The 14,951-nt window shown below is 42.2% G+C and overlaps 1 protein-coding gene across 1 annotated transcript; it reads left to right on the top strand.

Moving 5' to 3' along the window:
• Positions 1-162: 162 nt before the first annotated feature.
• pgap2 (post-GPI attachment to proteins 2) lies at positions 163-13,284 on the top strand. Its single transcript, XM_047379318.1, has 5 exons — positions 163-457; positions 8,302-8,470; positions 9,910-10,159; positions 10,234-10,340; positions 12,288-13,284. Exons 2-5 carry the CDS (start codon positions 8,303-8,305, stop codon positions 12,414-12,416), a joined length of 654 nt encoding a protein of 217 aa, XP_047235274.1. The 5' UTR covers positions 163-457; position 8,302; the 3' UTR covers positions 12,417-13,284.
• Positions 13,285-14,951: the final 1,667 nt, after the last annotated feature.

The following is a 14,951-nucleotide window of genomic DNA, read 5'->3' as shown; positions in this document are numbered from 1 at the left end:
TTGGTTCTCCGTGCAAAGGGGAACCATACAGAAACCAGAATGTTCCGGAACAAGATCTGGACTGAAAAAGAGTTCAAGAGAGCAACTATGTTAAAACGGCCCGCCATAAGCAGCCAGAGTCCAGAGAAGAACATTGAAAAACGTCATTACAAGCTTTTATTCTGAAGGGTGAGGCAGGGCCGGAAGTTGGTTCATTTAGCTGACGGTAGAAAGCGGGGCAGCTTGTTTGGGACAGAACCATTAACCTTTGACTGATAAAAGAACCCAAAGCGTCTCTGGGACTTTGGACGGATCAGAAGGACTTTAGAGAAGCTGTGGGGGTCGAGGACAGGTGGTTTACCCGCCGAGGAGCCGCGGAGCAACTGGACCAAAGTTCGGAGCTAACCTGAGCTAGCGGGATCAATGGGACCGAGGCGGAGTAGCTGACCGAACCGAACCGGAGCGGATCCCTGTAAAGGTCAGGCCGGTTTAAACTGGACCAGAGACCCGATGATCGGATGCTGACGTCAGTACATGAGCACACCTGGGCAGGTGTAGCTGTTTTAGACAGAACAGCGGCAGACATAGTCTGTTAGCAACATGTTCAGCGAAGTTCTGTTCATCTGGATGAGTTAAACCCATTTCTAATGTTGGACGGAGTAAACATTTGGACGAATTAAAGTCTGGTATTATAGGCTAAGTTATATCAATCAGGTTAAACTGTGAAAAGTTCTGACCCAAAATCACGACAAGGGCTTAATTTCATAACTATGACGTCAGTAAATATTTAGCAAGTGGTAATAGATTCGTTTCTGCATTTCTGTTAATTGATTGACCTAAATAAGGCTTATTACGGCAGAATCTGCTGGTTTCACCAAGAAAACAGAAACAAAAACACCTTCATCTTAATATTCTATGAAACATCACAGCTAAAATTTAAAATTAATGTTTAAATCTAATTTTAAAATGTAATTTGGACCTTGATCGTCTAATTAAGTATGTACTCAGGGATCAAATCAGTTGGTTTTTGGTGTCATTGCTGTGATAAACTATTTACTCCATAACTGATTTGTTCTGTTTGCTTTTTGTTACACTTATTAGTTTTAGATCAATAAATGCATTTCATATTTGACAAAGATTACATGAGTAGAAACAAAAAGTATTTTAAATGATTTTTTCTTTGCTGAGGAAAACCCAACTTGGCTCTAAGTAAACATGTTAAACTGAATGTGATGAACAAGTTTTGTTTTGAAAAGCCTGGTTAAATTTCACTCACCACATCCTGACCTGTAGCTTTAAAAAGAACCTGTCTGACTGCATGAAGTAGGCTGAAAGCTTTCAAAAAGCAACACATCCAAAGAAAATCTAGAGCAGATGAGAAATTAGAAGTTAGTGACGTGTATCAGTCACAGAACTGCTGAGGTTCTGGGACTCCAGCGGACCACGGAGAGGCGTTCTGTCCTTTCGGCCAATCATGTCCTTGTTGAAGCTTCGAGCAGAACGTGTGAGTGATGCTGACCAGCATCAGGACCAGAAAGCATGTTTTATTTTATAAGCACAGTTAAATATGATCCCAGAGGGAACGTCTAACATTTATAAGTCAGACTGAATAGTTTGGTGTAAATGAGAAACATGGGTCCAATTTCCTCTGGCTCTATTTAGGCGGTGCGTCTCCACTCCACTCAGTCTCGCTCCACTCGGCACCGAACCTACTGTTTCTATGGAAACACAACATGTGTAAAACATGTCTAAAATGATCCACAGGGATAATTATCCGGACCACAGCCAAGCCAGAACTTTTAAAATGAGGCTCAGGGGTTCTGATGTGAGGGGCGGTGGCAGGAGAAGCTGCTGACTGGACTGGTTCTGCTGAAGGAGTTAACATTTTGGGTTTTATGAGGACGTTTTTGTCTCAGCCATAGAAATGACAAGAACAAGGACTTTGAGGAGTTTTATTTTCTTGTGTTTTATCTAATTTCATGTTTGTACAGTGTCCTTGTGTTTTAAAAGGAGCTTTAAATAAAATGGATTATTATTATTAGTATTTAAGCACCAAACCGCGGTCTTAGGGTTAGGGTCAGGGTCAGGGTCAGGGTTGCAGGCAGCTTTTAGGTTTAGCAGGTTAGGGCCAGGTTGGTTTGGAGAGAATTTTCACTTAATGAATGAAATCATGGTTAGAAAACTGCTTTTATTCTTTAATTTAAAAATTACTTTGATGATCAGAAACATTTTAGTTGGACAAAAGTACATTGGTGTGGTTCGGAACCAAAACCTCAACAAGAACCTTTAGGTTTGTTGGTTAAAGGAGTAAAACATCGATGACCCACAAGACCCTGGGTCTGTTCTCCATCATCAGAACCTCTTCATAGAAATAAAAATCTATTTTTGTGAGGGCGGCGCAGCCAGCAGGCTGACGGTGATGGTCCTGGTTCTGTCGGTTTCAGCGGGTGTCTCAGAGAACCAGTGAGTTTGTAGATGAGCGGTTTCATATCATCAGAACATAAATGGTTCAGATATGGTCCAGAACATCAGGTTTCATCCTGGTTTAACCCAGTCCTGCTGACCCAAACAATGTTCTGAATTATTACTGGTTCCTGATTTTTTTACGAAGTTTTTATTTCTGCTGTTTTTAACTCTGTGCAGCCCGAGGTTCTGGACAAGACATGAAGTAAGTTCTAATGAATGTTAGTGATAGAATAGAGCAGTTCTGTTGTAGGTGTAGAACTGGTTTTAATGGTTTTATACCAGTTTGTGCTTTATTCTGGTTCCCAGTCAGAAAATGAATAAACCAGTTAGTAATAAAATGAATATAAAGATCCATACTGACCTGGGCCGCAGGTCCATGACTAGAACCTAGTGAAGTGGTCATAAAGAGCACATTCACACACTCGGTGGCAGAAACGGGTCAGAACACAGACCTGAAGCTGTTTAAAGGTCCCGTTACTCCATCACAGGGGTTCTAATACCTGATCAGAACTCTGAAGATCCCAGGTCAGCTGGAAGTGGCGCCCCCTTCTGGCCTGTGTCAGATACTGTTGAACTGGACCTGGAGACCTGGTCTATCAGTACCGGGTCAGAGATGATGTGGACAGGGTTCTGTTCCAGGACCGTTGGACATACAGTGATACTGATCCAGCTCTGAGCAGATGTTGAGACAGCGCTGCAGGAGAACATCACTGTCCACAGGTCTGTCCAACCATCCAGGTCACCTGCATTGCTGTAACCCAGTGGAACCATCAAGCTGGTTCCACTGGGTTAATCGGTTGACCCGGTCCCCAAGTCCTCCACTGCTGGTAGGCTTGAATCAGTCATGATCTTCATGCCTCTCCCTCATGTTCTACTGGAGGTTCCTCTCCATCCTCTTCCTGTGTTTTTCCTTGACCTTCCTGATCATTCCCACCTCCTGGTTCTGAAGGTCAACAGCTTGTTGCTCTGGCAGTACTCTGGATAAATATGGAAAAATGTTTCAGTTTCCAGATTTTGTTCCTTATTCTGGTTTCCGATCCATTAAATTATCAGGATTTCTTTAAATGTCTGGTAGAACCCACATAGAACCTTCCTCAGACCAACGTTTAGATCTTTACTTTTTCATCACAAGTTAGAAATGAATTAATGCTGCTGGTTCCATCCTCACGCACAGAACCATGATGTTCTGACTGATCCAATAACAGAGGCTCTGTCTGGAAGCACAGTGGGCTGTGGAGCAGCAACCAGATCCTGCAGGTCCACTGATCTCAGTAAACCTTTGGACTGAACTTTTATTGATTAACCAGAGCTGTGCCTGTGTGAGTCAGAACCGATCCAGACCCACTGACAGCAGCATGATTGGTTCCACGGTACGTTCTGAGGTTGAAGGTTAAAGGGAGGGTGTTTGGACCAACAGGGCAGCTGGAAGTTCTGCAGGAGGTTTTCTGTTAAAATGGACTCATGTAGAAGAACCTTGCTGTGTAAACCTGCAGGGAAACATGTCAGGTTCGGTTTGATCCAGCCCATCTGTGCTCCTTTGAGTCAGTTCTGGTTCCTGTGTTTGGATCAGTTAGGATGTAAGAATACCATAGTGGCAGCGAGGATTGACCTCTGTGACGTGGTCCCCTGCAGAGGTCATGACAGTTGGTGTCAGAATGCAGATGTGTACATTTGTGTCCTGGAACTCAAATCCAAAAGGTTCTGTCAACCCAACGGTCAAGGGAGTCAAACAGGTTTTTGTAAGCTGGAAAAACTGGCCTGAGAAATTCAACAGTTGGATCAAGTTTGATGAACTTCGAAACGTATAAAAAAAGTTTGCACTAAACCTCACAGTTGACACAGCATCATGAACCGTCAGGTAGAGGATGACGGTTTTTACGTTACTCTTCCATTGAGATTTTTTATCCCATAGTAATGACCTTGAAATAACAGCAAAAACAGAGGGTTTGAACGATCAGGGAAACTGGTCTCAAATTTACACAGAGCAGTAGAGCCCGTGGTTCTGTGAAACACTACAATTTTTCTCTTCAGAATGGTTTCAAATTTACCAATATCACTAAAAGTAACTGCTGTTTGCTCGTCGAGGCCTGCCTGATGCTGCCATCTCCTCCCCAGTTCTACAGCACGGTGATCCGTGAGCTCAGGATCAGAGACGTGTGCGAGGCTGATTGCAAAACATAACTGATTACCGGTATTGTTTATAATATACAAATGACGCATTTTCTTATTAAACAGTTCACAGTCTAACGTTCCTGCAGCTTTACGCTTAGAACCTCCTGCTGGGTCATTAACAACCTGAAGAACAAATTCCATGTTATTATCTACAGGTATATTTGCATTCGATTGTACTAAATCGTCGAGGAAGTTTTCGAAAGCAGGCAGGATCATATTTCCATCATCTGTAACAGTAAATGTGATGTGACGATTGAGATTTTCACCCACTATTTCCAGCTGCACAACGTCGTTACGTCTGGTTAACGATCTCGCAGCGTCGGCTAATTCAATGATAATACGCATGATGTCTGTATAGAATGCTGCTAAATCTGGAACGTTACTTGGACAGGGCGGCGGTATGGTAAAAGGCCTCCTTATTTCATGGTTATTAAAATGTTCACGTTCAACCACAGCTGGAGGATCTCGCCCTATTTGATCAGAACTAACTGCTACGTCCGTATTGAAATGACCCCCGTGATGATCTGCGGCGTGTGACGTAGAAAGATTCTGATGAGTGTCAGGTGAATCATTTTCCTCAATACTGAGTGGACAAAATGCTCTATTTAAATCGTAAAGAGCCTGATTGATTACGTTTAAAACGTCACCGTGCTGATGTTCATTTATTACATTTTCACTGTTAGCAGGAGATGCATTTAAAACGATGTTATCTGCTACTTCTGCATTAATGGGAATTTCGTTAAGTTCATTAACTAAATTTCTTATTTCATCCAGGGCAAGTCTGATTCGGTTATCCATTTCTATGAACATAAGAAAAAAAATAAAATAAAACTAACCTACAGAAAAAAAACAAAAAACAAAAACAAAACAAAAACACAGTGATCAGTTCAGTTTAAAATTACCTTGATGTCACCAAAATGCTTCTTTAACAGAATCTGACATGCTGCCAGAGGCGTTAACGATGAGGCCTTATTACGAAGATCCCGTGAGACTGTAGAGACTGTCTTCCTGCGTTGTCCGTTTCTGTAGCCAATCTGTCCTACCATCAACGTTACCTCTGTAAGGAGAATGAATAAAAAATAAATAAATAGATAATAAATATATATATATATTGAAATAATCACATTAAAGCTGGAAAAAAAACAAAGGAATTCAAATTAATTCATTATGTATGTATGAATTAAAACGTACCGTTCATTAATCCACTCACTAGCGTAGCTCTGCTTTGTAGCGCAGAGAGTCGCTGTCTTTTGGCCGGGGTTAAATATTCTGTAAAAACAGAAGACAATAAAAGTTATCTTACGCTGCGCAGCACAGCGTTCATAAATAAAACGAAAAATAGTTTTTAAAATACACAAGTTTTTTTTTTATCTTACTCCGATTCTTTGCGGTAAAACCTCCAGATTTCACTTCTTGTTGAACTGAAACGGTGCCGTTCTGCTGAAAGCTGTCTTGATCTTTGAAAAGCGACCTTCTGGTGGGCGGATTCAATGTGGCATCTTTGGATGTATCTGTAAACAGGTTTATATGACATTTTATTGAACTATGCTTAAAATACATATATATATATATATATATATTGTTTTTATTTAATTTTTATTTCCTTACCTTGCTCCTGCTCGACAACTATGTCTTCCACAGAGCTCTCAGTCGAATCTGTAAACAGTTTTATCTGAGGTTTAAAACAAAAGTCTCTAATAACACATAAATAAAATACATTCACTCTCAAAGAAAAACAGTTAGTTCTTAGGACTTACTTTCTGGTGGTGCTGGTAACTTATCCGGTGTGTCTTCAGGGGAAATGATGATAATTGACGGAGGAGTATTCAAAGAATCAGTTTTAATTTCTGTGTTAAAGGAAAGTTCAGATGTTGTTGGGGTTTTTTCTTGTTTGGAAATAATTCGCCTTCTCAATTTTGACTGTCGATTCCAGCCGCTGAACCCTCCAACTTGATCATTCGGGTTTACCTCTCTCATCAAATCTATAAATTGAAACATTGTCAAGGGTTAACTATAATATATATATATATATATATATATATTTTATTGCATTTAACATTTACTTACCATAATCTGATTGTGTCAAGATGAAATCATCAAGGTCATCAGCGGTGGGTTCTATGACAAAGAAACAAATATATATATATATATATATATATATATATATAAACAATATATATAAACAAAATTAGAGAACATTCACATGCATTTAATGATTTCTTAAAAATGAATACTTACTTACTTACGTTTAAAGATGTCATTGTGCTTTTGTGAATTATCAGAAGAAGAAGCCACAATTTCCGGGTTTCCTGAAATATTTACCGACATTTTTTCTTGTCAGTACTGGTATTTTCAATGTAACAAGTGTTATGGTTCAAAGACATTCAGCATTTGAAGACCCTGACACTGAGGTTAACCAATGAAACAGAGCCCCAACATTTACACACAGTATTTATACCAGAACATGACAGTGTTATCTCAACTGCAAAGACTATGTTTTTAAGACCAAAACCCTTCTTGAGTTCAAAGGTGATATGGTTATCTAAGAAACAGACCTAACTGCCCATCCTGACTTCGCCCCTAACAGTTGGATATAGAATAACTGTAACCCCCCTGAATAACCTTTTACTCTAAGATGAAAAAGTAAATGTTTTAGAAAAGCTACAGGTAACTAAAATTATCATTCCTTTTTCCTAAAATGGAGTCTCTCATGATTCAAAACAAACACATCATTGCTAGTCAATTTGTAACTTGGAAACAGTATACTGAAGTTCTTTTTTTTTCTGTTAATCTCATATTCGTCTTACCTCTTTCAGCTGCTTTTCCAGTATGTTGACGCAGAAGCTGAAGGTTTTTCTCATTCCATCGATGTAGTGAAGCACAATCTTTTAATTACTTTTTAGGTCTTTTCTATTTTTGAACTGATTTAGACTGGCTCATATATTCAACAAATAGGTCCTGCTGTAAAGCAAAATGAACTTACAATTCTGTCAGGTTACACAGTTCATTTATTAGGATTTCATGTGATAGGTCAACATTAAGTTGATTATACCTTTAAAATATAAAAGGATGCATGTCTTTTTTTGTTTTTGTAGATGTATTAACGCCTGAAAAAACATACAGATTATTAATAACACCCTTAAACACACCCCTGTGTTTTAATTGGCTCATTTAAGGTATCGCCGCTAATGACGACAACCAATCAGCATCCATGGTTACGCCCCCTTGGACACACCACCCGCTTGACCACGTGACCTCCTGCCCACATGGCCCCAACCGGAAATCCCACCCACCTGTCAAAAAGTTTGATGAAAGGGTGTACTTAAATTCTCTTCCATTCTTCTCTTATTTAGTCTTAGAATAATGGTTTCTCAGCCTTCTGCCTGCAGCTGGGTGAGATAATATGTACGCCACACTTTTAAGATTATATCTGGGACAACAGGTCTCATGAGAGGCACCTTGAAAACTGTTGTAGCTTCTAGGAGAACTTTTACTTTGTCTGGTCACAATGATTTAGCAGCACTACTGAGAACTTCTCCAATGCTGTAAAATCCTCTCTTGCAAGATTAAAATAAAGCTGATTCTCATCGGTCTTTGTCTGGGTAAAAACACATTTTTCTACAAAAAGGTACATCCCGTGTACAGCTTATGGATCCCGTCCTTTTCTTTGTGTGTTTTATTTAGGATGCTCCAGGGCCCGTTGAGCAACCTGGACCGGGACCGGCCTCTCATCCGGGTGCCCTTCACCATCTTTGCTGTGGCGACGGTTCTACTCCCTCTGACGGGCCTCCTGGTCTGTCTCATCACCTCGCTGCTGTACCACTACGAGGACTCCACCTACACCCACTGTCAGGTAAAGATGAACATGAAGCAGGTCCCACACAGCTCAGCGGATCCGAGTCCGGCCCCGTAGCAGGTGCAGTGGTCCGGTTTGGAAAACCGTGTCGGAGGTTTAATGGAGGAGTCCAGATTCCAGCGGCTCAGAGTCGGACCAAGTTTTATATATATAACTATCGATCTATAATAGGTTCATAATAAATACCTGCTTATAGCTGCTAGATTAACAGACGTATCTGGTAAAAGTATCTGCTCCCTCAGATCATCCAAGAAATAATATCAGACCAGCCACACCCAGGCCCGACCCGTAGAATCAAGAAATCACTTGAATTCAATTCAGTTTATTTATTTAGCGCCGATTCTCAACATGTCGTCTCAAGGCTCTTCACAAAGGGTTTGAATGGTTGTTGGGGAGGTTAGATTAAACTACTGACTGTTAGAGTTTGGCCATTTTAGAACGGGCTATGTGTAGGGGTACTAAGTAAAATAATACACTGATAAAGTTTGTCCATCTAGAACCCACTGATGGTCATTGTTACACTAAAAACCACAACGATCTGGATATCTTTCTCTGTCAGACTGATTATAACCACTGGAAAAGAAAACGAGTCACACAGGTAGCAGAAATGGAGGGTTAAATCCCTTAAACAGAACCTATCTGACAGCATGAAGTAGGCTGAAAGACCTAAAAAAAAAAAGCAACATATCAGGTTCTGATCTAAGGAAATCCAGAGAACCATCATCCACACATGCAGAGAACATGGAACAGTGGAGAACCTTCTCTCCAGAATCACTCCAGAAGCTCATTAATGACCCATCCAGGAGGTCCTGGAAGAACCAAGAACAACATCTAAAGCTCTGCAGGCCTCACTGCCTCACTTAAGGTCAGAGGTCATGACTCAACAATAAGAAACAGACAAACATGGCCTACCAGAACCACTGCTGACCCAAAAGAACGCAAAGTTCCATTTCACATTTACCAAAAACATCCTAATGATCCCAAAGACTTCTGGGAAAATATTCTGTGGACTGATGAGACAAAAGTGGACCTTTCTGGAAGGTGTGGGTCCAGTTAGATGTGGTACAGAACTAACTCAGCATCCAGGAACAGAACATACCTACAGTCAAACATGGTGGTGGCAGCATGATGTTCTGGAGCACGTTGACATGTGGAAGGAGGAAAGATGACATTTTTCCCTCTGAGATGGTCTGTTTTATTCACCTCTGAATGGACAGAAAATGAATTGCAGGGTTTGGAGTGGCCTAGTCAAAGTTTAGACTTAAATCTGATTGAGATGCTGTGGCATGACCTTAAACAGGCCGATAGGGCTGGACTAAAACGATTCAGCAGAGCGGGTCAGAATTTCAGGGATGTTAGACTCACCCAGACCTCCTACGTCTCCTGGAAACTGTGTGAAAGCCACCCTGAGAAACATCTCCTCTGTTTCTGTTCAGGTGTCCAACTACCTCCCGTCCATCAGCTCCGCCATCAGCCGCGTCCCCGAGCTCTACATCTGGCGCAGCTGCATCGGCCTCCACTCGGCGCCGCGCTACCTGGTGACCGTGGCCTACTTTAACTTCTACCGTGGCCGCTTCGCCGCCCGGCTGCCGGAGCTGCTGCTGAGCTGCCTGGCTCTCATCTGCTGCGTGGCTGAGAACACGGGCCTGGTGCTGCTGACCTACGTGGCGTCCACAGAAGCCTACAGTGAGTCTGCTGATGGAGATCCTGAAGTCCACAGCCAGTTGTGGTCAAAGTTTAACCCGTTTGTCTGTTGGCAGAGGTTCATAAATACGGCTTCATCGTGTTCATCGCCTGCTCGCAGCTGCACATGCTCATTACATGCAGACTGTGGTATGTGATCAAGAGGACCTACGTCAGTCCAGAGGTAAACGGACCTCCACTGTCTCTGATGTCTGGAATGACTTGAAGTGACAGGTTAGAAGATTCTTCAGAAAGGGTCCAGCAGTCATTAATAATTAGTTCATGTTCTGGAATCTTGACCCTGTTAGATCAGTTTTATGAAATAAACAGTCGACAGATGTTCTCTCTTTAGCTTAAAGGCATGAAGGTTCCCCTTAAAACAGCTGGATGAATGTTCCTCTCCATCAGCACAAAGAAAGGTTCTGTGAAGCTCGGGGTGGAAACGATGATCATGAAACAACCAAAACTAAAATATAATGATAAAAGCTGCAGGTCTGCAGGAGAAATGTTCTTCCATTGTGTCCACATGGACTCAGGAGTCCATCAGATGGAGATCATGAATGTCCCTTTGGAAGCTGGATCTCAGCCATGAACTTCCTGTAGCTATCAATGAGGTTCTGGCCTAGTTCTAGTTTGTGACCCATCTTCTTTGAACCTGGTTGGGTTCCTGTTCAAACTCTGCTTTGAATCATGGTGGACAGATTGCTCCCAGCGTTGAGGTCACAGCTTCATGAAGACCATCCCAGAAACTTCATAATAGCCTTCTTTTTTCCTTAAACCCAGTTCTGATATGGTTCTGAAATCAATATCCTGTTGGACCCTCCGCCTGGGTCCATGTTTGAACAATCCAGGTAACAAACTTTTCTGTCTCATCTGACCATCAAACGTTTCTCCAGAATCTGGATCTGGATGGTCCAGATTCCGGTCCAGCTGGAAGGTGTTGATTCTGGAGCAGGAGCTTCCTTCTGGGTCAGCATCCCATCAGGCTATGTTGATGTTAAACTGGTTCCACTGTGGAAAGTTCATGGCGGGCCTGAACCACAGTGGTTTCTGGGTTGTTCCTGAACATCTGAACCGGTTTCTGTTCATCTGAGGAGGTCAGCTTGGATCTTCTTTGTTCTTCTGTAAAATAGTTTCAACTGATGATCTTCTGCAGATGTTTAGAAGAGACTTTCCCAGCAGTTCTCCTCCTCTGACCTTCAGAGTTCTTTGGACTTTCCCATAGTTTTCCATCTTAAAGTGTTTCTACCACAGCTTCCAGTCACCCTGTGATCATCTCCCAGTCAGTGAACAGTGAACTCTATGCTCCCTCACTTCATTTATTCTCCTTGTCCTACAGTCTGACCCAGGCTGATGGCTTTGGTTCTATTTACTTGATAGGTCCAACTGAGTCAGAACATACAGACAGACTGGCCTAATATGATAAAGTTAAAAGGAAAGCGAAAGGGATTTTCAGAGTCCACTTTACGTATTTTTGATGAAGCCGTCTTCACCCACATAGCTTCTTCTTTGTTGTTTTGTGGCGGTTGAAAGACAACGATGTGGTGCATTAGCGCCACCAGCAGGCTTGGAGTGTGGACCAGATTGTCTCTGACCTACGTAGCTGCCCGTTGTGCCTGTTCAAAAGTCAGACGCAGCAGCTGGCAGGAATAAAATGTTTATATCTACATAGTAAATGAGAAAATGCTTTGCGGTCCGCACAAAACCTGGGTCTGGATTTGGACCAGAGTCCAGGGTTTGGGGACCCCTGTTCCAGAACCTTCAGGAACAACCCATAACGATGAAGCTGAGTGTATGTAAACCTCTGACCCTGTGGGATCAGAGAAAGTACATTTAAAACCTTTTCCTCAGTTTTTAGAAATTTCCTGCAGCTGGTTCCGGATCATGAATTATCCGACCCTAGAAACAGAACGGTTCTGATAAATCCACCAATTTCAACATTGATGTGACCTTCAGCCCATAAAGGGTTTGGCTGATTGGATGTTCCTCAGAATCAGAGTTTCTGGGTCAGAACAGAAACGATCCGATCAGGAATAAATTGTTCTGAGCTGCTGAGGCAGGAGAAAGATTCAGACGTTCATTTCTGATTCTTCTCCTCTCCGTATCTTCTCTGTCCGTGTTTCTGATCCAGGAGAAAACATCCTTCCTGTGGAAGGTCCGCATCTTCCTGTTCAACATCAGCTGCTGCGCCGCCGCCGCCTACTTCTTCAGGCGCCACAACAAGTACTGCGAGACAGGAGGTGAGTCCAGCCGCTGCTGATCACACCACTGTTGTCCTCCTGAATACGCTGACTCCTTCTGTTCCCGTCCTCCAGTCTACACGCTGTTCGCCCTCTTCGAGTACCTGGTGGTCTTCTCCAACATGGCCTTCCACATGACCGCCTTCTGGGACTTTGGGAGCACTCAGGTGATGGTGGCCACGCTGCCGGAGGACAAAAGATACTGATCTTGGACCAGCTGGAGGGACAGCAGGGACATGGACAAAGACTGATTCTGTTTTATTATTATAAGGTTCTGATGTAAAACAGAACAAGGTCCAGGATCTTCTGACAGCTTTGAACACGGTTCAGTCACAGATAGAAACCCAACAACCTGTTCCAGTTCAGATGAACCATTTTTAACATCTTATAGACAGAACCATCTAACCAGAACTTTGAAGAGAACAGAAAATCTTTAGCTCTTCATGCTTCTGTGGAACATCTCCTGATGGAAATACCAAAATAAACCCGTTCAGGATGTTCTGAAATGTTCTAGAGTGGTGAAGAACATTTCTTCTCAGAATCAGTCCTGATTCTGAGAGTTCAGCTGAAGCTGCTGCAGATGACGTTCAACATGCTGTTAAATTAGAATCCCGGAGGGTTAACTGTTCTGGGGCATGAAACCGGGTCTGGGACGGGATGAGAACGTGTTTCCTGAAACATTCCAACCTTCTGTTTAGGTTTGTGTGGAGGAGGAGGAGAATGATGAAGATTTCAGGTCTGATGGGATCCAATCAGGAAGAAGAAGAACCATGTTGATGCAACAGAACCGGTATCAGACGGGAATGAAAGGATGTTTTCTGATTTCCAGCTGAAGTGAATTTATTGCAATTTAATTTAAAAGGTGAAATAAATGAATTCTGCAAAGAATTTATTCCTGTTTTTATTCCTGCAAATAAAAACCTAAAATCTAGTTTCTCCAAAAAGTAGAAAATTAAATCAGACTAATAAAAAGGAAACATGTTCTGTACACCGTCTGCGCTCAGCACAGGGTTACCATGGTGATTAAATCAGGTGTTGGTACTGTTGGCAGTGTGGACCGGTACCAAGTCCTGGAAGATGAACTCAGCATCTCCATAAAGATGGTCAGCAGAAGGAAGCATGAAGAGCTCTAGAATGTTCTGGCAGATGGCTGCGTTGACTGTGGACTTCAGAAAACCCAGTGGACCGTTGCTGGTGCACCTCGTTACTATACGTTCTCCTTCCACTCAATGTTCTGTTAACATGATTAGATACAGCACTCTGGCCTTTTGTTGCTTGATATGTTTATTGGTCTGATGAATATTGTAATTTTCAGAGAAACTGAAATTTTGTTTTCATCTAAATCATCAGAAAGAAATATTTTAATAATCACTGAGTGGAAAAAATACGTCTTATTTTTTAATGGATTTACTAAAATAAATGAACTTTTTAAAAATATTCTAACTTGAGTTGCGTCTATTTTGGAAACTTCTAGTTTGGGTTTAAATGTGAAAGTAATTCCTCTTCACAGCAGGGGGCGGTGTTGCACAGAAACAGTCCAAACGGAATACAGACCGAACCGATGGTTCAGGTTCTTGGACCAGTTTGGATGCACAGTTGTCCAATGAACCAATCGGTCTTCGTAGAGAACATTTCATTCATGATGAAGGTAACACAAAGTTTACAGCAGCTGGAACTAATAAAATAATGTTTGATTAGAAAGATCACCTGTGATGTCATCAGGTCTTGATCCAATCACACAAGAGCCAAAAAAATCTAATATGAGAGAAAATACATTTAGATGAAGCGTCTTCCTGCCTTAGGAGGACAAGACTGAAGACCCAGTTCAGGTCACTACAGCAATCACTGAACATCCATCCGCCCATGTTCTAAATCCGCTTCTTCCCTGCAGGGTGGAGCTGGTGCCACCCTCCTGCGGTGTATGGGTGAGAGGCAGACTCCACCCTGGACAGGTCGCCAGTCCATCGCAGGGCAACACAGAGGAACCCATTTACACCTAAAGGGTATCATGTTTCTGGACTGTGGGAGGAAGAAGGAGTACCCAGAGAGAACCCGAGTATGCACAGGGAGAACATGCAACCCAGGACCTTCTCGCTGTACGGCACCAGTTCTACCAACTGTGCCACCATGCAGCCCATGCACTGAAGGTCACCCAGTTAACTTACTGAGATTAATAAACTTGTTCCAGTTTGACCTCCTGGATCTTTATCCTCAGCTTTAGTGATTAGTGTGTTCCTGAGTGGGATCATGGTGCTTCTATGATCTGTTTGTTCCATGAAGAGGTCCCTTCATCGTTTGGGGAAGTTATTTGCCTGCAGGTTATTTATTAAACTGACTTCCCTGCTCGACGTCATTTATCCAAACAACAAAACAGATTGAGCTTCAACCAGTTAACAGAAAAACCTCAGCTGCTGTTTAGGGAACCTGCAGAGTGGAAGTTCTCAGAATAATAATGAGACCAAAAGTTTCAACTTACTGTAAGCTGAAACTTTCTTTCAGCTTTTTGTGCTGAAAGAAAGTTTAATTTTAGATCACAGTTTGAGATCATTTAAGTT

Source organism: Girardinichthys multiradiatus, chromosome 11 (assembly GCF_021462225.1).
Source record: "Girardinichthys multiradiatus isolate DD_20200921_A chromosome 11, DD_fGirMul_XY1, whole genome shotgun sequence".
NCBI classification, from domain to species: Eukaryota; Metazoa; Chordata; class Actinopteri; order Cyprinodontiformes; family Goodeidae; genus Girardinichthys; species Girardinichthys multiradiatus.
Note: the sequence above shows the minus strand (reverse complement) of the source record. Positions and strands in the feature narration are given on the sequence as shown.